Consider the following 22,270-nt stretch of genomic DNA (forward strand, 5'->3'; position numbering starts at 1 on the left):
GGGGGAGAAAAACAAACGTGGCTCATTCAGCTCCAGGTGAAACCCTTCATCGGAGAGGCCTGTGGGTCTGAGAATGTGAAAGGCTTGGACTCCAGGACTGGTCGCAGGCTTTGCTGGTTGTTTTTTGGTTTTTTTGATGTGGCCAAGAAGCTAACTTGGAACTTTTCCCTCTGTTTCACAGGTCACCGCCAAGACTGCCTTCCTATTTATCTTACCTCAGTACAATGTTAGCATGCCTACGGCAGGTAAGGAAAGCTCTGGTCTCTATCTTTCTGGGCCCTGTTAACCCCGAAGTTCTTGGAAAACTTTCTTTTCCTGTGCCATGTATGATCATTTTGGATATCTAGATTCAGCATCCGACTTCCTGTTGCTGAAAAGGTGTGGGCCACGTGCAGCCTTCAGCCAGGGGCTCTGCCAACTTGGGGTTCCGAGGTCCACCTCCAGGAACTGGGTGGGCATCGCTGGGGCCCTCCTGGTGAATAAAGGGTGAAACTTTCTTCCATGAATCCAGTCCTCCTTCCTCATCCTGCAGTGAGGAGGTGAGTTGTCTGGACATGGAGGTAAGATTCCTTTCTTGGCCTGGCTCCACCAGAGGCTACCTGATGGCTACTGGGGGCAAACCTCTTAACCCGTGGCCTCTGCAGGATGTGACTGGCGTCTCTCCCAGACTCGCCTGCCCCTGTGTTCTCTGTAGCTAGGCTCTAGGGGAAGTCACACCCTGGGGACGGCTTACTCAGCCCTTCATCTAGAATCAGAGCTGGTTGGAGAGAGAGAAAACACCATACTCATGACGGAAGAGACAGGAAATGGCACGGCCAGCTCATCCAAGGCACATGCCAGCCTGGTGGGCACACAGACCATCTTGCTCCTTGCTATGTGGTCCAGGATCAAATTCGGCCTTCTGTACCCATGTCTCTTGAAAATTGTAAAAACTGGGACAACTCTGGACCCAGCTATACTTATGATTTATGCATTTAACATTTTTTAAAGTATTTTGGTTTTTTAAAAAATTGGGGTAAAATACACATATCGTTCAGCATCTTAGTTATTTTAAAGTGTACCAGTTCAGTGATATGAAGTTCCTTCACCACTATCCATCCATCTCTAGGACTGTTTCATCTTGCAGAACTGAACTCTGTAGCTCTTAAATGACTCACCATTCTCCCCTGCCCCACCCCTGCCCACGACCCCTCTACTTTCTGTTGTTATAAATTTGACTCTTCTAGGGCCTCCTGTAAGTAGAGTCATACATAGTATTTTTGTGTCTGTGATTGGTTACAATTTAGTTTTAAATGTTTTCCAAAGTACATTTATGGCTCTCACAGGAAACTTATAAAATACAGGTAAGCATAAGATAAAAATCATACATGACTCTACCACCCAAAGACTACAGTTAGCATTTTGTAATCTTGATTCATATAACCCACTTTTCTGGCGTTAGCATATGATGAACCTTTTCCCTGTGTCATTCATTATTCTTCCATTCAATTAGGCATTTGCAAAAACTACAGAAAACTTATTAATAAGGATTACCACAGTTATGTATTCAGTCACACATTGTTGGATATTTAAGTTTCCAGTTTTTATAGTGCTATGGTAAACATTCTTGTGACTTCCTGCATTCATGATTTTGGTTTTGTTTTTTGTTTTTTTTTTTGGGTAAATTCCTATTACTGGAATTTCTGAGCCAAGTAGTATGTACATTATAAAGGTTTTATATATGTATTGCCCAAATACCATCAGGCATCTAATTCTTATGACCCATAAATCATGTTTTTTATAGGTAGGTAGCATCAAGTGCATTTTTTTTTTTTTTTCTGAAAGTCACTCAGCTGTGTCCGACTCTTTGCGACCCCATGGATTGTATAGTCCCTGGAATTATCCAGGCACCAATCCTGGAGTGGGTAGCCTTTCCCTTCTCCAGGGGATCTTCCCAACCCAGGGATCAAACCCAGGTCTCCCACATTGCAGGCGGATTCTTTACCAGCTGAGCCACAAGGGAAGCCTGAGAATACTGGAGTGGGTAACCTATTCCTTCTCCAGGGAATCTTCCTGACTCAGGAATTGAACCAGGGTCTCCTGCATTGCAGGCGGATTCTTTACCAACTGAGCTATGAGGGAAGCCTAAATGCATAGGCTTTTTAAAAAGTCAGAATGCCAGTTTATTAATTCATAAAGGGATCCCTAGGGGCTTCCCTGCTAGTGCAGTGGTAGAGAATCCGTCTGTAATGCAGGAGACACAGGTTCGATCCTTGGTTCGAGAAGATCCCCTGGGGAGGGAAATGGCAACCCACTCCAGTATTCTTGCCTGGAAAATTCCATGGACAGAGGAGCTTGGTGGGTTACAGTCCATGGGGTTGCAGAGAGTCCAACACGACTTAGCAACTAAACAACAGCAGTTGGACGTGACTTAGCAACTAAGTCAAAGAGATGCAACAAAGACATATGCACCTATCAGAGGTGGTGCCTGTACTTGCATTGCATTTCTGCCCAAGTCAACTTAGAGGGGCTGCCAGATCCTAGCCCAGCCTTGCTTTGTTAATTACTGGGAGAACGTACAGTCCTGGGGACCACCGAGATTGAAGCATGTGTGAGCGGGATGTGGCTTTATTGTAGGAAAGGCCTGTTTGTAAAGCCAGATCCTGACCAGGGGATTGATTGATTCAGTTTGAAACTTTCCAGGAAGAAATTAGGCCACAAGTGGTATCCTAAAAGCATCCCATCTTCACAGCCAGGGTAACAAGCGAGGCTTCCTGCTCCAGGGCAGAACCCGGAGCTCCTGAGCAGGAGGTACTTCCTCTCCTGCCCTCATTGGTTTAACTAATTAGTTAATTGATTAACCCAGACAAATATTTGTGTGCCTGCTGTGTGCCACACCTGGACTGTAAAGTAATTCATAAAACACATCTGATCTCTGACTCATGGAACTTACTGTTTATGAGGGAGGGAATAGATACTACACAGCAAACAATAAATAATTACAGTTGTGATATGGGTGGCGAGAGGAGCATACAGGTTGTGCGATAAGGAAACATCAAAGGGTGATTACCAGATGTTTCTGGGAACCTGCTGTTTGAACTGTGTGTGTGTGCAGCTGGTGTGAAGGGGGTTGGGAAGGGGGATATGGACAGAAGAAGGAACATTCCAGACACAGGGATTGGCATGTGCAAAGCCCCCAGGTGAGGCACAGGCACCTCAGGATGTTCTAGTAACTGGACCAAGGCCAGTGTGTCTGGAGCCAGTGAGGTTTGGCATTTTTCTCAGGTGGGGCTATTGAATTGTGTCCTGGAATCCCCATCCAGGCCAGAATAAGGCCTGGGTAGAGGTGGAGGGATGTACTGAAAGAGGAGATAAAGTATTGCTAAAGAGCCTGGCTTTTGTTTAAATCTTGCCACTGGGGCTGTTCAAAATAAGACTGGCACGTCACCCAGAGAGACAGTGCAGTTAGAGCAGCCTGCTTAATTTTGCTTTGAGCTCCTTGATCACCAGGACCAGTGTGGTGGTGGTTGGTTTGTAAGTTGCGGAGGAGGGCCAACTTCTCACCGGAAAGAAGCAGTTCACAACCCAGGGCAGAGGGCCTTTGAAGCTGTGTATTTAAACCCCGCACCAATGGCAACCCACTCCAGTATTCTTGCCTGGAGAATCCCATGGACAGAGGAGTCTGACGGACTATAGTCCATGGGGTCGCAAGAGTCGGACAATACTTAGTGACTAAACCACCACCACCCTCCCCTCTTTGGGACTTCCCTGGTGGTCAGCTCGTTAAGAGTCCACCTTCCAACGCAAGGATTCGGGCTTGATCCCTGGTCGGGGAACTAAGGTTCCACATGCTGAGGGGTCAACTAAACCCATGGGCCACCAAAATAAAAATTTAAAAAAAAAACAACTTAAAAACCCTCCCGCTCACATCTCTTCCAGCCTGCAGCTTCTTGAGGATGGGTCCCATTTGTAGAACCAGGGTCAGTTCTGATTTCTAAGGTTTCTTCTTTCAGTGGCTTGCAACTTGTTCAAATCAATATTTAACATGTGTATTTTAGGAGAGCAGCGATGGTTTTCATATAACTGGCCTGCTGTTTCTAAATCCCTAACCTCCCTCGGCAGAGGTGTTCAGGTTCTACAGGAAACAGCCAGTGGGAACACTGAGGAGTTTCTCCCCAGTTTCCTTTCCTCCTTTTCCTCTTTTCTTTCCAGCTCCCAGCATGTGTTTATAGGCCAGCGGTGACAACAACATACCACAAGCTGAGTGGCTTAAGCAACAGAAATGTAAAAAGTGTAAAAGTGTAAGATCAAGGTGTCAGCAGGGCTGTGCTCCCTGGCTTGGACCAGTAGGACACCAGTCTTTGTGTTTGCAGCCATCTCTGCATCCAGTTTCTCCTTCTGTAAGGACGGCAGTTATATCAGAACACATCCTACTCCATTATGATCCCATCTCAACTATTCACATCTGCAATAACTCTGATTCCAAATGAGCTCACGTTCTGAGGTGCTGGCAATTTGGACTTCACAGGAGTTTTCTTCGATTCAACTCATAATGCTGGCTAATAAATGCATAACTCTGTCACATTATATTAAGCTAGCTAAGAAGATTAAGCTCTGTTTAGAGAAATGAACTAAAAGAGAAGATGGCACAGTCCTTGCAGTCAGAAGTTGTGCATCCTGGGGCAATGTCAGTGTCCCTGGGGTTTTCTTTAAGGTCAACAGTGATGAGGCAGGAAGTGTTCTTGTCACATCATTTCCACCTGTTAGGGTTGCCAGACTTTGCAAGTAAAAATCCAGGACTATCTGTTAAATTGGCATTTCAGAGAAACCATACTTTTTTTTTTTTTTTCCCTCAGTGTAAGTATATCTCAAAGTATATATGGGGCATAATTATACTAGAAAAGTATTCTTTGTTTATCTGGAATTCAAGTTTAACTAACCATCATGTACTTTATCTGCAACCATATACCCAGCCCTGGCAAGGAATAAAATGTCATGTTTCTGGTCTTAACCATCAGACACTGGAGTCTTTCTGATTCAAATACCCCAGAGTATCTGGTATTACAGCCAGAAGTATATAGACTATAAAAGGTCAGCAAAGAACTTGAGTCCCCCCACAAACAGACTCATGGCTTCCTGACTCCCCCTTCTGAGGTAGAACAGGGGACGCCACACAGGCTGAAATGTACCAGCTTCTTTTGAGTTGTTCCAAGAGTCTGCTGAGCTGTCTTGGGCAAACCAGGCAGTGTCAGGGTCTCCATCCTCATCTGTCAAGTTGAGGGTGATGGTCACTGTCTCCACCCAGTGCCTCCTGAAGACAGGGATCCAGGAGGCACTCACTCCCCAGATTGTCACAGACCTGCACCATCTGGGAACTGGTTAGAAACACAGACTCCAGGCCCCGCCGCAGACTTCTGCCCTGGATCCCTTGTGGTAACGAAACCCCCAGGTGCCTGAAGTGCTGCTCCCCGTGCCCTGGGTGGAACCCGCTAAGTAGGCTTTCAGAGGACCCTGTGCTCCCAGCCCCCAAGTTCAGGGAGGGAAATCCCCTAAATCCAGGAACTCGTTTGCATCTTTCTGTTCTCATCCAATTTTGGCTTTTCTAGAACTGTTTTTAGCCTGAGGAGTGGAGGCGGGGGGTTACTATTGTTGGGTGGATTTGGTTTTGAGCTGGGGCTACTACTTTGCAGGAGTCGAGGGCACCTAGGTGTTCCTGGCACCTGGAGAGAGAAGGCTGGGTGTGCAGGGCCTGTTCTGGAGAAGGGCTGGTTTCACAGTGAGGAAGGAGGACAAGGACCATTCCCTGTTGGTCCCGGTGGTTTTATCACCACCAGCTGCCACGTAGCATTTAACAGCTGGAGATGAAAAGCCCAGGGACCCTCTGGGGTCCCTCCCCCACCCCATAGTGTGGCCCTTGTTCTCACAGCCCTCCCAGGGCGAGACACACGGCCCCATCAAAACAACCTCAGACAGATGGTTTTAAAGCCTCATTCAGCCGAAAGCCTTTGTCCAGGGCTCAGAGTGTTTTTTGTTCCCTTGCTAGCTGGTAGGAGTTAGCCTTGTGCATGTATCATGTACTTAGGAGATTGGCGTCACATACTAAACTGAGCCCCTGTTTGTAAGATGAGCTTGTGGGAGACAAAGAGGGAAGAGACAGGTGGGCGACAGCGACTCTGGAAGTGGAAACCTGACTTGATTACAGGCGGATGCTGCCCAACCAGGACCTGTGGTCTGTCCAGCTGCAGGAGAATTGAGACTCACAGAGTCTGGCCTTGTCCTTTTACAACAAGGAAGAGAGATGATGGAAGTTCCTAAGGATACACCAGTAAGGACAGAGGGGGTGCTGGGCTGTCACACCCCTGAATGCGAGTGGGGTGGTGGGCGTGGCTCCAGGGGGCCCAACGAAGCTGGCAGAGAGCTGGCTCCATCGTAGTCCCTCCGGCCAAACAGGTGCCAAGATCCCCTTTTGCCCTGAGGTCCTGTCTGTATGAATCAGAGAAAATGAAAATAAATCCAAGTCTTCACTGCCCTCATCGTGTTGGTTGGCATCTGAAGAAGCGTGGGAGTTTATAGCCAGCCCTGGGTATAATCTTTTTTTGTTAACTTATTAAACTTTCTTAGTCTGTTCAGGCTGCTGTAACAAAATACAGACCAGGTGGCTTATAAACAACAGAAATTTACTTCTCCCAGTCCTGGAGGCTGGAGTCCCAGATCCGGGTGCAGTCTGGTCGGGTGAGGCCCCTCTCCCAGGTCACAGCTTCCTGCTGTGTCCTCACGTGGTGGGAGGGGCAGGGGAGCAGTCTGGAGCCTCCTTCATTAGGGCACTAATTCCATTCATGAGGGCTGCACCCTCATGGTTTAAACACCTCCCAAAGGCCCCACCCACTAATACCGTCATCTTTGGGAGTCCAACGTGAACTCTGGGCGGGGGGGGCACCAACCTTCAGGTCTTAGCACTTATTATTTGTGTAACAGTTGTGCAGAAAAGTGTACGCACAGTCATTGGTCAGCCCTAGGTAACAGCCCCTCAGAAGTGTGTCCCTTTCCTGCCTAGACTTGATTTTTATCCAGTCCCCCTGTTACAGCCCAGAGAATTTATGCCACGTGGAGCTCCTGAGGTTTAAGCAGGAGCCGCTGAGTTGCTGTGGCTAATTGTTAACCAGCCTGAAGCCTCCAAGCCGGCAGCATCTTTGAATAGCTGCCTCCCCTCCCCCACATGGCTATTTCTCCTGAGCAAATCTTTTCTTCTCCTATCTAGCCAGGATCGTTTTTTTTTTTTTTTTTTCTTTTTTGCTTAGTTCTTACTGAAGTAATTTTTGTCCTTAATTAAACAGTGAGCCTGATATTTTTATCCAAGTTAAAAACAAGGCTGAGATTCTAGACATTTTTTTGGGATATGATCTTGAGTTGTTTTTTCTTTATGGCTCGTAAGTTCGCATTGTCCCCTTGGTAGGCGCTCTTCAGGGACCACACAATTTCTGCCCAGGCCTCAGACTTGTGAACCGCAGTGAGGCTGAGTGTGTGCCTGTGGTATTTCTTTCTTGAAGGCCTCAGGCAGAGCTATACAGCCTTATAGAAAGAAATGGTTCACCAGGAAAACTGCACAGAGGCTGGACACTTTTATTTGCAGGTTTTCTTTAATGCCTCTCTCATTTTTGTTATATCTCTCATTTTTTGCAACATTTTTGTATCATAAAAGTATCCTTGTCTTCCTAAGTCCAATGAGACTGGAGAAAAATACATTGCCACAAATGGTCCAGTCTGCAGTTAAAATGGTAACTTTGAAGATTCTTTCATTCTCTGAACAGCCTGGGAGAGAGAGAGTGTGTGTGTGTGTATTAAGTTTGCCAAGGCTGCCATGATAAAGTACCACAGACTCGGTGGTTTGAACAACAGGAAAGCATGCACATACTTAGGGACACTCCGGGAGTTGGTGATGGACAGGGAAGGCCTGGCCTGCTGTGATTTGTGGGGTCGCAGAGGGTCAGACACGACTGAGCAACTGAACTGAACTTAGGGGCACAGTGAGATGAATTTTTACATCCGTGTATGCCATGCACCCATCCCCCAGGTCAGGAAGCAGCCCTCCTAGCTTCCTCAGACCCCTCCGGTGAACACCCCCTCCCAAAGCAGTCACTTGTCTGCTCTCATGTTTTCTGATTAGTTTTTCCTGTTCTCGCCCTTCATTTCTCCCTGATTTTTTTAAACTGGCTCCATTGTCTATATGGACAATGTGTTGGGATCCCCTGGTGACATTAAGCATGGATTCCTGGGCCATGTCCAAGTTTCTGATTCACTGGCCCTGGGGTGGACGTGCAGCAGCGGGCACCCCTGGGCTCCCTGGGCTCCCTGGGGAGGCTGACGCTGTGGTACCTCATTACAACTGTGTGTTATAAGGTGGTGTAATCCCGGCACCCGGAGATGAAAACTACTTGTCTTCGTAAGTTGTCTTCGTAAGGGTACTGTTAAAAACCATGCTGCCATCCACAGCCTTTTGCAGGTGTCATTTTGAACGTGGCAGATATGGCTATAGGACAAATTCCCAGAAGTCGAATTGCCATATCCAGAGGCCGATGGTTTGTAATCTCAGTGGAAATTTTCAAATCGCCTTTCCAAAGAGGTGGTCCATTTCGCATCCCACTGCAGGGTGAGAGCCTGGTTTCCCATAGCTTCAGCAAGAGTGAGCGACCAGCTTTGGATTTATGCCAGTCTGACAGGGGTGGGATGGTATCTCATTATGTATGTAGTTTGTTTCTCTTCTCAGTGAGGTTGAGCATTCTTTTAAATGTAAAAGGGCCATCTGTGTTTTTTTCCTCTGTGAATTGTCTGTTCAAATCCTTTGCCCATTCTTCTGTTGGGTTTGTTCTCTTTTCATCCTCAAGTTCTAGGAGCTCTTCATACATTAGAAGATCAACCTTTGTTTCTAATCCGAATTATAAATATTTTCCCCTCAGACATCATTTGCATCTTGATTTTGCTTTTGGTGTTTCTTCATGTCAGAGTTCTGGATTTATGTAGAAGATTCAGAATAATGGGGAAACAGTTGGCCACAAGCACAGAGATCAATAGAAAGTGACTCATAAATCCAGGTTTGCCAGGGTGAGGAAGGAAGCTGGGAGCAAAAGAGGCATCCAGGTTGTACAGTGGTGGTCTTTGAAGCACCAGGTTTCGGGACAAAGGCAGACCCCTCGCTGGCAGTGCCCGGACTTTAAGGGGCTGTAAGGAACGGATGGGGCATCAGCCGTAGCTGGCCACTGGCCAGCTCAGGTCCCTGAGGTCAGACACTGCACAGCTGTATCCAGACAAGACGGGACTTGTGGAATCAGGCGGGAGAAGCTGCGTCCAGGTGACACCAGGGAAAACGGGAAAATGTCTGTTAGTCACAGGAAGCAAACAAAGCAGGAGGTGCGAGGGTGCTCCCGAAAGGGCCGGCTCCAGCTGAGATTGTCAGGACAGCCAGGCTCTGACCGATCATGTCGATTCTCTTTTTAAACTGTTGTTGTTGTTCAGTCGCTAAGTCATGTCCAGCTCTTTGAGACCCCATGGGCTGCAGCCCGCCAGGCTTCCCTATCCTTCACTTTAAAACTGTGGTCAGAGATAAAGCGAGTGCCACTTTTGACAGGAGACAGGATGAGTCACTCATAGAGGGAGGGTCATTATTGAAGGTGCTTCTTCCCGGGCGAGGTTAACCCTCCAGCGGATATACTGACCTTCTCCATCGTGGCGCGCAGGAAGAGGATTTGGAATATGGGCGTTGGGAGGTGTCAGGAGGCATCTGGGCTGGGGATTGTAAATCGGTGGCCTGTGGTCAGAGCTGGCTTATATGTGTATTTTCTTTGGCCAGTTTGGTAATTGGCCCATAAAGTGCTTTTACAATTTTGGAATTAGTCACCAGCATTTTAAAATCAGATGATTTCACGTAGGGATCTCTCTCTCTGCTTTTGAAATACAGGGCCGCACCCCTCCGTGGCCTTCCCCCTCCTTCCTTCACCCCCTCGGGGCAGACTGCGCTTCACCACAGTCGCCACCCCTCTCTCATGTGTCCCCAGTACCAAGACTGCCTGGCAGCCACTGCGTATCCCAGTCTGAATTGTTGTTTTTCTTCTAGTAAGGTTAAGAGGGAGGTCACTCTTTCCTTGTTTCTCTCTGAAAGTGGAAATGTGAAATACAGACCAGGAGGGCCCTATAGCTAAGGAGAAACGGTGGGGAGCATCTGTGGTACTGAAGACTGTTACTGCAGCAGGCTCTGTTGAAAGGACTTACCTGCAGACGCCTGGACCACTTTGCTCATTGCATTCCCCGCCTGGTCTCTGCGGGCATTTTGCTGTGACTCTGGGTTGGATTCATCTCTCTGGTCCAAGAGCTCAGATGTGCCAAAACATACTCTTCTTAAAACTCACAGCAGCTCAGAAACTCCCCTGGTGATCCAGTGGCTCAGACTCTGCACTTCCAGTGTAAGAAGTGTGGGTCAGATCCCTGGTCAGGGAAGGAAGGCCCCACATGCCGTGCAATAAAGCCAAGAAAGTTGTTTTTTTTTTTTTTCCTTTTAAAAAGATACTATTGGCTACACCCCAATACAAAATAAAAAGTTTAAAAAAAGGACCTAAACTTAAAAAAAAAATCACAGTAGCTCACTGCCAGACTGTTGCCATTCTTTTTTGAGAGCTCATACAAGGCGGGACTGCTGCTTAAAGGGTCAGAGCTCTAACATGGGGGGAGAGAGGATTTTTTAAGAGTTTGTTAGCAACCAAACATCTAAAAAGAAAAAAAAAAATCCATTTGTTTATAACCTCCTGGAAAAACACAAGTTTCCGACCTCCATATCTCCGTGGTGAGCAGAAGGGGCCAAACCAGTCCCCTTTCTGCTCTGATTGAGGGCAGGAGGGTAGCAGATGAGGGGAGAGCCGTGGAGATGCTGTGCGTGGATCAGGGCACAGCTCGTGAGTGTTCAAGTGTGATGCTCCTTGCTCTCTGGTAGAAGAAAGAAGTCCAAGGATCAGCTTCTCACCAGTCAGGGTGTGGGGCAGGGCGGGGGTCATGAGAGGGGTCCTGTGGACCTGAGGTGGCTTCGGGGGCCGGGCTGGGCCGTAGGCACTGGGAGACCTGAGAAATGGCCCTTCGCCTTAACCCTGTGAGGCCTGCTTCTTCATCCTCTCTGCCGACCCACGGATGGGGACAAGGACCAAACAAGGCAGCATGTTGACGCACTCTAAAACCGTGGGTGCTACCAGAGGACAGATTCCAGAGGCAGCTTGCGAACCGTTCCGCATGGCCAGCCCACCAGCTGGTCCTTGTGAGTCCATAGCCCACATCTCTCCGAGTTTATCTTCTCAGACATCACGCTGCCACCCTCCGCGTGCAGGGCACCCCTGCACCCCACCCTGGGCTCCTGTGGGCACCTCCTGACTGCTCTCCCAGCCCTGTTCCAGGCCACTTAACCTGTCCATCTGACAGGAAGAGTGATCTTTACAAAAGGTGTCTGTGACTCTGGTCCAGAACCTTCCCTTGCCTTTGGATGCTTGTCCTGACATGGCCTGTCAGGGGTGGAGGGTGGGGCGTGGGATGACCTGCTCACCTCTGCTCTCCAGGTCACCCAGTCCTCTGGTCGCCTCTACCCAGACCACTCTGCCCTGATCCGCTCTCTGACCGGCACACGTCATTGACCCCTCCTCCCCAGGGCCCTGCCCTCATCATTCCCTGCCCAGGTCACAGCACTCATCACACTGGGCCGCTGTTTTTTTTTTTTTTTTGTAGTGAAATACACCTATCATGAGATGTACGATCTTACCTGTTTCTGAGTGTCCAGTTCGGCAGTATTAAGCACACTCATACTGTTGGCGCAACCTTCAGAACGCTTCATCCTGCAAAACTGAAACCACATCCGTGAAACAGTGGCCCCCCCATCCCTCCCCTGCCCCAGTCCCTGGCAACCACCGTTCTTGTTGTCTCTCTGAATTTTTCTCCTCTGGGACCCTCCGGTAATGAAACCATGCAGTATCTGTCTTCTGGTGACTGACTTATTTCACTTAGCATGATGCCCTCAAGGTTCTGTGTAGCATGTGACAGGTTTTCCTTCCTTTTTAAGGCTGAATAGTGTTGGAGGTCTGTTGTATGTATAGACCATATATTTTGTTCTTCCATTCATCTTTGGATGGACGCTTGGGTGGTTTCTACCTTTGGCTCTTGTGATGTGTGTTGTGAACATGGGGTTTGCAGATATTTCATCAAGATCCTGCTTCCAGTTCTTTTTCTTCTGTATCCAGAAGTGGAATTGCTGGATCATCTGGTAGTTCTATTTTTAATTTTCTAAGGAATCATCATACTGTTTCTGATAGTGACTACGCCATTTTACATTCTCAAAACAATGCACAGATATGGTTCTAATTCATCCACACCCTCACCAACACTTATTCTTTTTTTTCTTAATTGTGGCCATTCTAATGGGTTTGAGGTGGTACCTTATTGTGATTTTGATTTGCATTTCCCTAATGATAGTAATGTTGAGGATCTCTCCATATACCGGTTGACCATTTGTATGTCCTCTTTGGAGGAATGTCTGTTCCTTTGCCCATTAAAAAAAGACAAAAAAAAAAAAAAAAGACAAAAAACAAAAAACTACTTTTCCATTATGATTTATTACAGGATATTAAATATAGTTCCCTGAGCTATACAGTAGGGCCTTGTTTATCTAGTTTATGTATAGTGGTTTGTATCTGCTAATCCAAACTCCTGCTTTATCTGTGCACCCCCTTCCCCCCACCTCTTTCCCCTTTGGTAAGCATAAGTTCTCTATGTCTGTGAGTCTGTCTCTGTTTTATAGATAAATTCATTTGTGTCATATTTTGGATTCCACGTATACGTAATATCATATGATGGTTGTCTTTCTCTGACTTCACTTAGTATGATAATCTCTAGGTCCTTCCATGTTGCTGCAAGTCTTTGCCCATTTTTCACTCTAGTTGTGTTTTTTTGTTTGTTTGTTTTTGTCATTGTTGTCGGCCTCTGGTTTTGGGTGTAGAGAACTTGGTGTGTAGCTGCTAAGCTGCAAGAGGGCAGGGCCGTGCCCCCCTCATTCCCTGCCCTGCCCCAGTGTCCAGCTTGGAGCTCTGCGTGTGGTTTATTGGTGGATGAACAAATATGCATGGAGCTCTTATCAGCAAAGGAGTAAAAGAATGTGAGTCCATGCATCCATTTCAAGAAGGATTTAAGGCTCTGGTCACATCTCTTTGGAAGCATAGTGAATGGGGTGATGAATGGAAGTAATTTGAAGAGGCTTTGAGATGGATAATCCAAAGTCTTAACTTTTTTTTTTTAAGATTTATTTATTTTGGCTGCACTGGGTCTTCATTGCTGCATGGGCTTTCTCTAGTTGTGGCAGTTTGTTGCGGTCTGAGGGTTTGGCAGTTGCCACTCGAAGGCTCTAGAGCACTGGCTCAGTGGTTGTGGCTCACGGGCTTAGCTGCTCCGCAACCATGTGGAATCCTCCCCATGCAGTGATCGAACCGGGGTCCCCTGCATTGGAAGGTGGATTCTTAACCACTGGACCACCAGGGAAGCCCTTGACGTGTGTTACTTAACGACTTGGGGCCATGCTTTTTTGGTTGAGTCCCATTTTGCGTAATAAGGCTGGTCTTGATGGTGAAACTTTGCATGTGTTATTTTATAGTTTCAAAATATGCTGCTGTCTAGTTAGTCTCTGTTGATCCTCCATTACGAAGGCTGGGAAAGGGTGATGCCGGCCTTGCAATGGAAGGGCAGAAGCATAGGCTGACCCACACGCCCACCTCTTCCCTTCCTCCTGTGCTTCCTCCGTCCTGGGTCCCGGCTCCCCTCCCAGGTCTCAGCCGCTGGCTGCCCGGGTCAGTCACCTCGTCTGACAGGTCTCGGCCACCGATGGCCTGCCTCCCTCCCTGTTCCCTCTTCCACTTTTCTTCCTGTCCCGCTAGTTCCTTACCTGCCTCACTGGCGTCTGCCTCCAGGCCCAACGCTTATGCAGCACTGCTGCCAGAATAAACCGTCTGAAATCCAATTTCCTCATTTTCCTGTTGAGTTTGAATTCTTCGATGTTTCCACGTTGCCTTCAGGATCATGTCCATACCCTTTTATGTGGTACCCTGGCCGCCCTCAGCAGTGTGCCCTTGTTCCCTGCATCCTTAGCAGATGCTTCTCTGCCCAGGATGTTCCACCGCCCCCTCGCCACCCCCCCACCTGCCTACCCCTGCTAGTTCTCGTTTCTATATCATCCCATTTATCCTGACAGGCTACCCCACCTCCCCCGCCCCAGCTGGAGTCTCCCTCACCTGCCCTGGGCTCCCTGTGTGGCTCTGTTTACCTCTTGGTACCTCGTGGCCGTCTGCCTGTCTGTAGGTCTTTGTACACTTTTTGGTCAGTCTCCTGACTGGTCTGTGCTCTCCGAAGCTAAGGCAGTGTCTTTTGTCTCCATGTTTCAGCAATCAGCCCAGTGGCTCTCACAGAGTAGGGTGTTTGTGGAAGCGAGGAGGGGAAGGACAAAGGAAAGCTGGTCTGATCTCAAAGTTCCTGTCTTCCTGCCCCCTCCCCAGCCCCCTCCCCACCCCCTCCACTGCCCACCAGTGCATTCTCCCTGTCCAGGGTGGCGGGGTCATGGGTGGGCTCCCAGAGTGACCCAGTCAGCTCTGCTTGGCTCTGTGGCCACCCTGAAACTCACTCACCCCGGCCTACCTTCTGGTAAACGCATCCCAGCAAAGAGAGATGACTCATGTGTGTGTGACTCAGCGCGAAGGCAGCACAGCTGGAGAGGTGGCCAGTGTGGCCGGGGGGAGGGCGGGCCGCTGAGCACCAGGGATCCAGGCCTGGGACCTGAACTCCCGCAGGCCTGCCAGCTGGACCCGAGGCAGGAGCCTCCTCTGTCCACGGAGGGCGTGGTTGCACTCGCAGAGCAAGACTTAAGATATCTGGAATTGCATGTCATCTATCACCACTAAATACTATTTTTAATAACTTTAGTGTATGCTTATAGGCACTGGTAAGCATCTTGCATGTAACCAAAACAACAACAAAAATTATAGCAGGTACATGTACAATACTTCCTATACACCAGATACTATTCTAAGTAAGCACTTTGCATTTTTGAAGTCACCTAATCCTCACAAAAACCCTATAGTACAAGAATTCCATTGTCCTCATTTTATAGATGAGGAATCTGAGGCCCAGAAAGGTCACACATAGAGGTGCCGCAGAGCTACATGGGGAAGAAATGACATTTTCTTTATCCATTCGTCTGTAGACAGACACTTCGGTTTGCTTCCATGTCTTGGCTTTTGTAAAATAATGCTGCTGTGAACATTGGGGTGCTGTATCTTTTCGAATGATAGTTTTCCTCTTCTTTTTTTTTTCCTGGATAAAGATGTTTTATATGTATACAGTGGAATATTGCTCACCCGTAAAAAGAATGAAATAATGGAGTTTGTAGCAACATGAATGGACCTAGAGATGATCATACTAAGTGAAATAAGTCAGACAATGACCAGTATTATATGATGTCACTCATATGTGGAATATAAAAGAATAATATAAATAAATCTGTTTACAAAACAAACCGACAGACATGGTAAACAAGATTATAGTTACCAAAGGGGAAGGTAGGCAGAGGGATAAGTTAGGATTGACAGATAGGATTAACAGACGCACAATACTATATATAAAATAGACAAGCAACGAGGAATTACGTATAGCACAGGGAACCGCATTCAATTTCTGTGATAACCAATACTGGAACGTTATCAGAAAAAATTACATTTAACTGAATCACTTTGCTGTATACCTAAAACCAAAACAATATTATAAGTCAACTATACTTCAATTTTTTTTTTTTTTAAGAGGAAGGAGTGGGTTTCCTGGTGCCCTAGAGGTTAGGATTCCGGGCTTTTGCTGCCATCACCTGGGGTCAGGAACTGAGATCCTGCAAGCTGTACAGTATGATCAAAAATAAAAAAAGAGGGAGGAGATAAATGACAGTTTTGATATGAGCTGAGGTTTCTGAGTCCACAATCTTAACCCCACCCCGTGCTTCCTCGATGAAATCTATAATCTGCAGTCCCATTTTTACAGAGGCGGCGATTATGGCTCAGAGAGGTTGGTCACTTTTCTGTAGTCACACAGCCGGGGAGTGATGGAAGCTGGTTGTCTCCAACCCCTAGCTGCAGCCACTGAGCCCTCCTGTCCAAATCAGGGCATGCCATGGGCTGGCTTCTCCTTACCCCTCCTCACTGGTGCTCCCGGGGGCCAGGTCCAGAGGTTGGGTGGGTTCTCCAGAATAAACTCTTTCTTCTCAGTCTGGGGTCAGAGCCAGAGGGAAGCCCTTGATGGCACAGTCCGCTCCAAATCTCCCTTCAGTTGTGGGTTGCAGAGCACTTCCTCCCCCAGGGATGCTCACGTGGCTCTCCTTGCCTCCGCAGACGGCGAGACGGTGCACTACCACTACGGCCCGAAAGACCTGGTCACTGTCTTGTTCTACATCTTCATTGCCATCATCCTGCACGCCGTGGTGCAGGAGTACATACTAGACGTGAGTGCTGGGTCTGGGCTCGGAGGTGGGAGGCTGGGGGGGCGCACGGATGGAGCAGCCGCAGCTCGGAGGCCTCCATCCCTCTTTCGCAGGCTCCAGCTGGCCCTGGGGGACTGACCTCCCACACCACACTGTGGTCTTCCTCCCCCTTACCGCCTCCTGGAAGTGGCATTTATTCACAGGAGGGAGCTGCCTGAAGTGTGTCGAAACGGCGTCATCGGGGCTCAGACGGCACGGGTTGGGGATGTTGCCTTTACATCTCGGCTAAAGACGTCTACCTCGCCCCTTTCTCAGAGTGCTTGCCTTCAACTAAACACTGTATGCACGTGCAACACTCACACGAAATAGCTTCAGCCCCTTTGTGGGGAGAGCAAAGGCATTTGAAGCTTGCCTGTTACCCATACGCTTACATATTAACACGCAGGTCCCTCTCTCTGTTCTTTAGAAAATCAGCAAACGGCTTCATCTCTCCAAAGTCAAGCACAGCAAATTCAACGAGTCTGGGCAGTTGGTGGTCTTTCATCTCAGCTCGGTGATCTGGTGCTTCTACGTGGTGGTGACGGTGAGTGGTCCTCGTGACTGCTGATGGCTGGGGCCCAGGCAGCCATGGCGTCGCGGTGGAAGAGGGGTCAGTGGTTTAGGGGCTGTATGAAGCCGGGGAGCATCATCTGGTCCCAAAGTAAACACTCCTTTATAGCTCCATAGCTCCGTGTCCCCTCCCAGGGCCCCCTCATGGTGCTGTCCCTTGAGCTGAGGTTTATCTTCATCCGGGCACCTGGGTCATGGATTGAAGAAATCCAAGCTCAGGTTTCGCAGTGGTCCTGGGGTCACATGGTTCCGCAGTGGACAGGACTTGAGTCTCTGCTTCGGTTTCACCACGTTGGCCTCCCAGGGCACGGCCAGCCCCCCCGAGAGTCAGCACCACCCCCAGTGAATGCCTGGAGGACCAGACAGCTGACCTGCCTCCCCTCTTTGCATAATACGACTGTTAAGCAACCTTTGATACAGCAAAATTCCTTTGTACAGCAGAATGTGGACAGTCCTTTGAGGTTCGCTCTAACAAGCCGGTCGTGCTAGGAAGTTTTTAATTCCCCAGCCACAGCCTGGAGCACCTCCTGTCTGTAACCAGGTCTCTTCCTCAGGAGCTAGAATCATCCTGTGAGAAATCCAGGCCAGGGGCTTGGAAAATTCTGCAACCTTGTGATCTTTTAGGAGCTTCTTTCCCTGCCTCCCTTGACCCCTCACCCCCCTTCCTCTTCCTTAGCGACAGTGACCCACTCTCCCATCCTCAGGACCTCTCTGTCTCTGGTCTGAACCCTGGACACGTGTTCTCAAAGCAGGACTCAGCATGTCCTTCAGCATGTTGCCTGTATTTCTGTAACCACCGAACACTAGGAATTTGAAACCCAGGGCCCCAGGCCTCTGTGCTGCGGAGCAGGCCCTGGGGCAGACTTTCGGGGTGGTCTGTGCGGGTAGCGCCCCCTGCTGTTGTGCAGCACAGACAGGGCCCAAGGAGGTGTACACGCCACGCCGCTGGGCTCAGATCTCTCCCTGCTGCTGGGTGTTTGGGTCCCGCGGCCTCTGGAGACCCGGAGCTCCCTTGAGGCAGAGCAACCCTGGGGTCCCTCAGACACCTCACTGCTCTTGCCTCATCTCTGAATCACTGTTGCCCTTTCAGTCTCACCCCACCGTCCACCCGAGCTGTGACCCAGCTGCTCACCCAGGGGATTTCCCACCCCCTCCAGAGTGTGCAAGGCTCCACGCCAAGTCCCTGCTTCTCCCGGGCCCGTCAAGGGCTTGTAAGCGAGGCTCATTAGTCTGGCGCGGTCGTGCTTTCCTAGGTTCACTCCTAACAGGCCTTTACTGTGGTGACAGCCAGGCCTCCACTCAGCGCCTCCAGCTCGAGATAGACCATGGGACCCTGGAAAGTTCCAGTGACCCCGGTCCTTATCCACCGTGTGGCTCTTAGCCCTCACGTGCTCCCTCCATGCCGTTCCAAGTGAAAGTGACTGAAGAAGAGAGGGTCATTATGTAAAAGGAGTAAAAAGCAGCTAGGTTTTTAAAATCATGCGTTTCTGTTATGAGGAACTTTTTCTCAATTCTTCTCTTTCACCCTCCAGCTAGTTCATCAGCAGGCCCCCTGCCTCCACCAGAATGTGGAGGGCCTGTCCCCTGCTTTCTGCCTGCATCTCTGCCCCCAGGCCGGTGGGTCTCTCCAGGGGACACTGGACAGTATGCTGCCGGCATCTAGTGGCTGTAGCCAGCGATGAGCTGAGTGTCCTGCAGTGTACAGGAGAGTTTCCACAGCAAAGACCAGTCTGGCCCTGGGCGTCACTAGTGCCCCAGCTAGGCAGCCCTGATCTGAAATCTAGGCCACCATCATCCCTGCTGGACCACTTGTAGAAGGCGGCTGTTTCCACTCCTGTATCCATCCACCCACCCCCATCCATTGTCTGCCCAGCCAGACAGATCTTCATAGAATGTAAACCAAGTCACGCACCCCCTGCTTTCAAAGCCGCTGTCCCACTTGCGGGGAAATTATGCTTTTTAACTAAGCTCTGGGCCAGCCTTTTCCATCTCTTCTCATTTGCCCCAGCCCCCACTGTTCCTCTCACTCTCCTGGCCTTCCTGTCTCCTGGGCTTCGCAGGCAGCGCTCCATCCCCTGACATCCCATGCCTTCCAACTCTCCACCTAAACGTCACCTCCACAGAGAACTCCCCTCCTCTTGTATCGGCTGCACTCTGCCCTCTACTCTGGTGTTTCTTGTTAACGGGTGTTCTCTGCTCCCTGCTTCTGCCTAGCACTGCTCCCAGAATTGTGCTCACAGCTGGCCCCCCAGTTCAGTTCTCGCTGTGTTCCCAGCAGGTACAGCATGTACCGAGTGCGCTCTCAATATTGTTGTGAGAGGGAATAAACTGCAAATGTATCTTCTTGTTCCAGCTTTCAGCAGTTTTTAAAGTAATCAATCATGTGTTTTTATGAATTCACAGATAATCTTTTTTTTTTTAAACATGAGCCATACATAAAAGTTTAAAAAAAGAAAGTAAAAATTGACCCTAAATCCCTCCCCCACAGAATAACTGGTTTTATCTTGGCATTGGATTCAGATTTCTTTCTGCATTGATGTAGGCAGGGTGATGGGGTTGTGGATGGGCCAAGTGATCATTTAATAAGAATGTCAACCTCCTACCTTTAATCTAGCCCAACTCCTGTTCATCGTTCAGGGCAAAGAAACATAACTCTACTGTGGAAATCAGGTTGGGTGGGCGCCTGGTCCCCCTGCCTGGCTTCCCAGGGATGCCTCCCTTCCTGGTGTAGACCTGCAGCTGGGCGCTCAACGAGAGCTTTGCCCAGGAGTACCTTCGGGGCAGATGTGCAGGTCAGGGCCGCCTCCTGACAGACAGAGGTGTTCCCCGCAGTGGTGTTCCTGAAGGACCTGTGAGTCCAGGGAGCAGCTGGCTGTATTAGGACTGGATTCTCCTCTTCCGCTGGTGCTTTCTGGCTCTGGGGGAGGGGAGGGAGTGTGTAGCCTCCTTGCTACCTAGTTGTGTAGAACCAGGAAGGAACAGAGGACCCCAAAGGCCCCCAGATGGCATGCCCGGCGGAGGGGTGGATCCGGGGGCGGCGAGCCCACACTCCGTGTGCTGAGCTCCGAGGGTCCCGGCCTGGGCCTCCCTGGGCGGCTGCCTGGCCCGAGGTCTGGAAAAGACTGTTCTCAGAGCCGTGAGTCATCCTTCCTCCGGCTGCCCCGCGCGCCTCCCTCCTGCCCGGCGCAGGCAGGCAGGCAGCATTGTTCTGGGGCGTTTCTCTGCCGCCCGTTGGCTTCACAGTTCTGACTTCTTTGTCTCCTAAATGAAGGGCCAAGCCGGGAGGGTCCCTGTTTAATAGCCCAGGATTCTCTGGGCTTTAAATTTCTGTCAGTGCTGCTTTTTTTGGCCAGTCTTTTTTTTTTTTTTTTTGGCAGCAATTCTCCCACCTCAGTCCTCGAAGGACCATTTTCCTCCTTAAATACATTGGTGCTTCTTCCAGGAAGGAACGTCCTGCCTGCTCTGGTTTCCTGGATGGGAGGGTGGAAGGCTGTGAACCTCTATGCCCGGGGTTGGTGTCTGATGCAGGTGGCGTGTGGGTGGCAGAGAGGGGTGACCTCAATGCAGAAAAGCCCTCTCTTCACCCAGCTCGCCCCGGAGCCTCCCACCTCTGCCGGACTGTGAGGAGGAAGATGGGAATGAGGCTGGAAGGTTGGGGGGAGACCATGACTGCCCTGGGCCTGTGCTTGAGGGCACCCAGTCAGTTGGGAAGCTGTGTTAATGAGGCCCTGGTCGTGGGTTTGGGGCCATGGGCCATACCTGAAATGTCCTCAGCTGTTTAGTGATTCAAGTGGGGTAGACTGGCCCTCCCGTGGAAATAAGGCTGAGGCTCTGTAGCCATCTGGAGGTTCCTCTGTGAACCAGCACAGCCTGGTCCTTGGTCCTGGTGGGAACACCTGGAACTCTTGGCCTCCTCATCCAAGCCACTAGCTCGGTTTCTTTCTGGCGGACCGGGCAACCAGGCCTGGGGTGCCAGGACCAGGAGGCTGGGGCTGCAGCTCAGATTTCAGCTGTACTGCGGAGAAGTCACCTCGTTTCCGGGGCTCCTTCCTTTCCCTGTCTCTAAAAGGAGGTCAGGCTGCCGTCACCTCCTCTGTCCTCTTTGAGCGTCCCGTCCGTCTCCTCACTCTTGGTGGGTTGTTTGCTTGTATGTTTTGTGATCGCGTTTATAAAGTCATCTTCAGCAAGGCTTTGCATGTCAGAACACTGTATGGTGTCCTTGGACAAGAGTATGTCCCAGTGGTCTCACTGGCCCATGATATCACCAATGCTGAGTTCTTAGATGGGAACTCCTGGACACACAGGTGATGTCCGTGTGCGCTTCAAACCCATGTGAAAGTGAATCTGAGGTTACAGATGTTCAGGAGGTCGTATTTTTTTGTTTCCATACTGAGCCGAGGGTGAGCAGACACCGACCTCTTCTCCTACTGTTCTTTGTCAGATCCTTTCTAGTCTCCCCTTCCTCTTGGGTGGTAGCCCTTTGAGGGTCTTCCTGTCCCCATGTGGGCACCTGTGCCCTGGTTCCACAGCCTCAGCCCCCTGCTCTGCCCTCCTGGGCCCTAGGGGTTTTGCCTTTCTTATTGTGAGCCCAGCTTTGCATCTGAAAGAACATATGTTAGATTTCATGCAGCATGTCCAGGTGTTTTGTGATTGGAGGATTTTCAGGTTGCCCCACGCCACCCCACCCCCTTAACTCTTGTAAGAGGCCCTGGGCTAGATGCTGGAGATGCAAAGAAGGGCTAGAAAAGAACCAGAAAAAAAAAAGGCCAAAAAAGAAGGCCGGTGGTGTCCTGGCGCCAGGACAGGGACTGCACTGTACGATGAGTGTCACGCAGGACGCCGTTGGGGAGGCCTGTGGCGTCCTGCTGTTCTTTTTACTCGCGGCATTGTGAAAAACCAGAGGAGGCTTTTCATGTTTCCAGTGGACGGTGATTCTGGAGTTGATCTGCTTATTCACCCTACAAGCATTTCCTGAGTGCCTGCATGCCAGGCATAATACTCCACACTGTCACATAAACATAAACTGTCACATTTATTTCTAACAATAACTCTGGGAGGGTATTTTTATCCTCATTTTACAGACAAGCCAGCTGAAGCTCAGGGAGACAAACTTGCTCGGAGGATGCGGCCAGTCAGGGTCAGACCCACAGTGAGACG

At 49.6% G+C, this 22,270-nt stretch overlaps 1 protein-coding gene and 1 long non-coding RNA gene across 2 annotated transcripts in view; one reads left to right on the forward strand and one right to left on the reverse strand.

Moving 5' to 3' along the window:
* The window catches only part of TRAM2 (translocation associated membrane protein 2), a 68,734-nt gene that overhangs the window by 35,253 nt on the left and 11,211 nt on the right, over positions 1–22,270 (forward strand). The window contains exons 2-4 of the mRNA XM_043449291.1: positions 182–245; positions 16,416–16,525; positions 16,971–17,087. Coding sequence (XP_043305226.1) covers positions 182–245; positions 16,416–16,525; positions 16,971–17,087 — 291 coding nt within the window. The remainder of the gene's footprint in view (positions 1–181; positions 246–16,415; positions 16,526–16,970; positions 17,088–22,270) is intronic.
* On the reverse strand, positions 13,377–14,441 carry LOC122429108. The gene is made up of 3 exons (XR_006265926.1): positions 14,312–14,441; positions 13,934–14,021; positions 13,377–13,491 (listed from the first exon to the last, which is right to left on the reverse strand). It is a non-coding gene; the product is annotated as an uncharacterized LOC122429108 (long non-coding RNA).

The sequence above is a fragment of the Cervus canadensis genome, chromosome 28, assembly GCF_019320065.1.
Source record: "Cervus canadensis isolate Bull #8, Minnesota chromosome 28, ASM1932006v1, whole genome shotgun sequence".
In the NCBI taxonomy this organism is placed as follows: domain Eukaryota; kingdom Metazoa; phylum Chordata; class Mammalia; order Artiodactyla; family Cervidae; genus Cervus; species Cervus canadensis.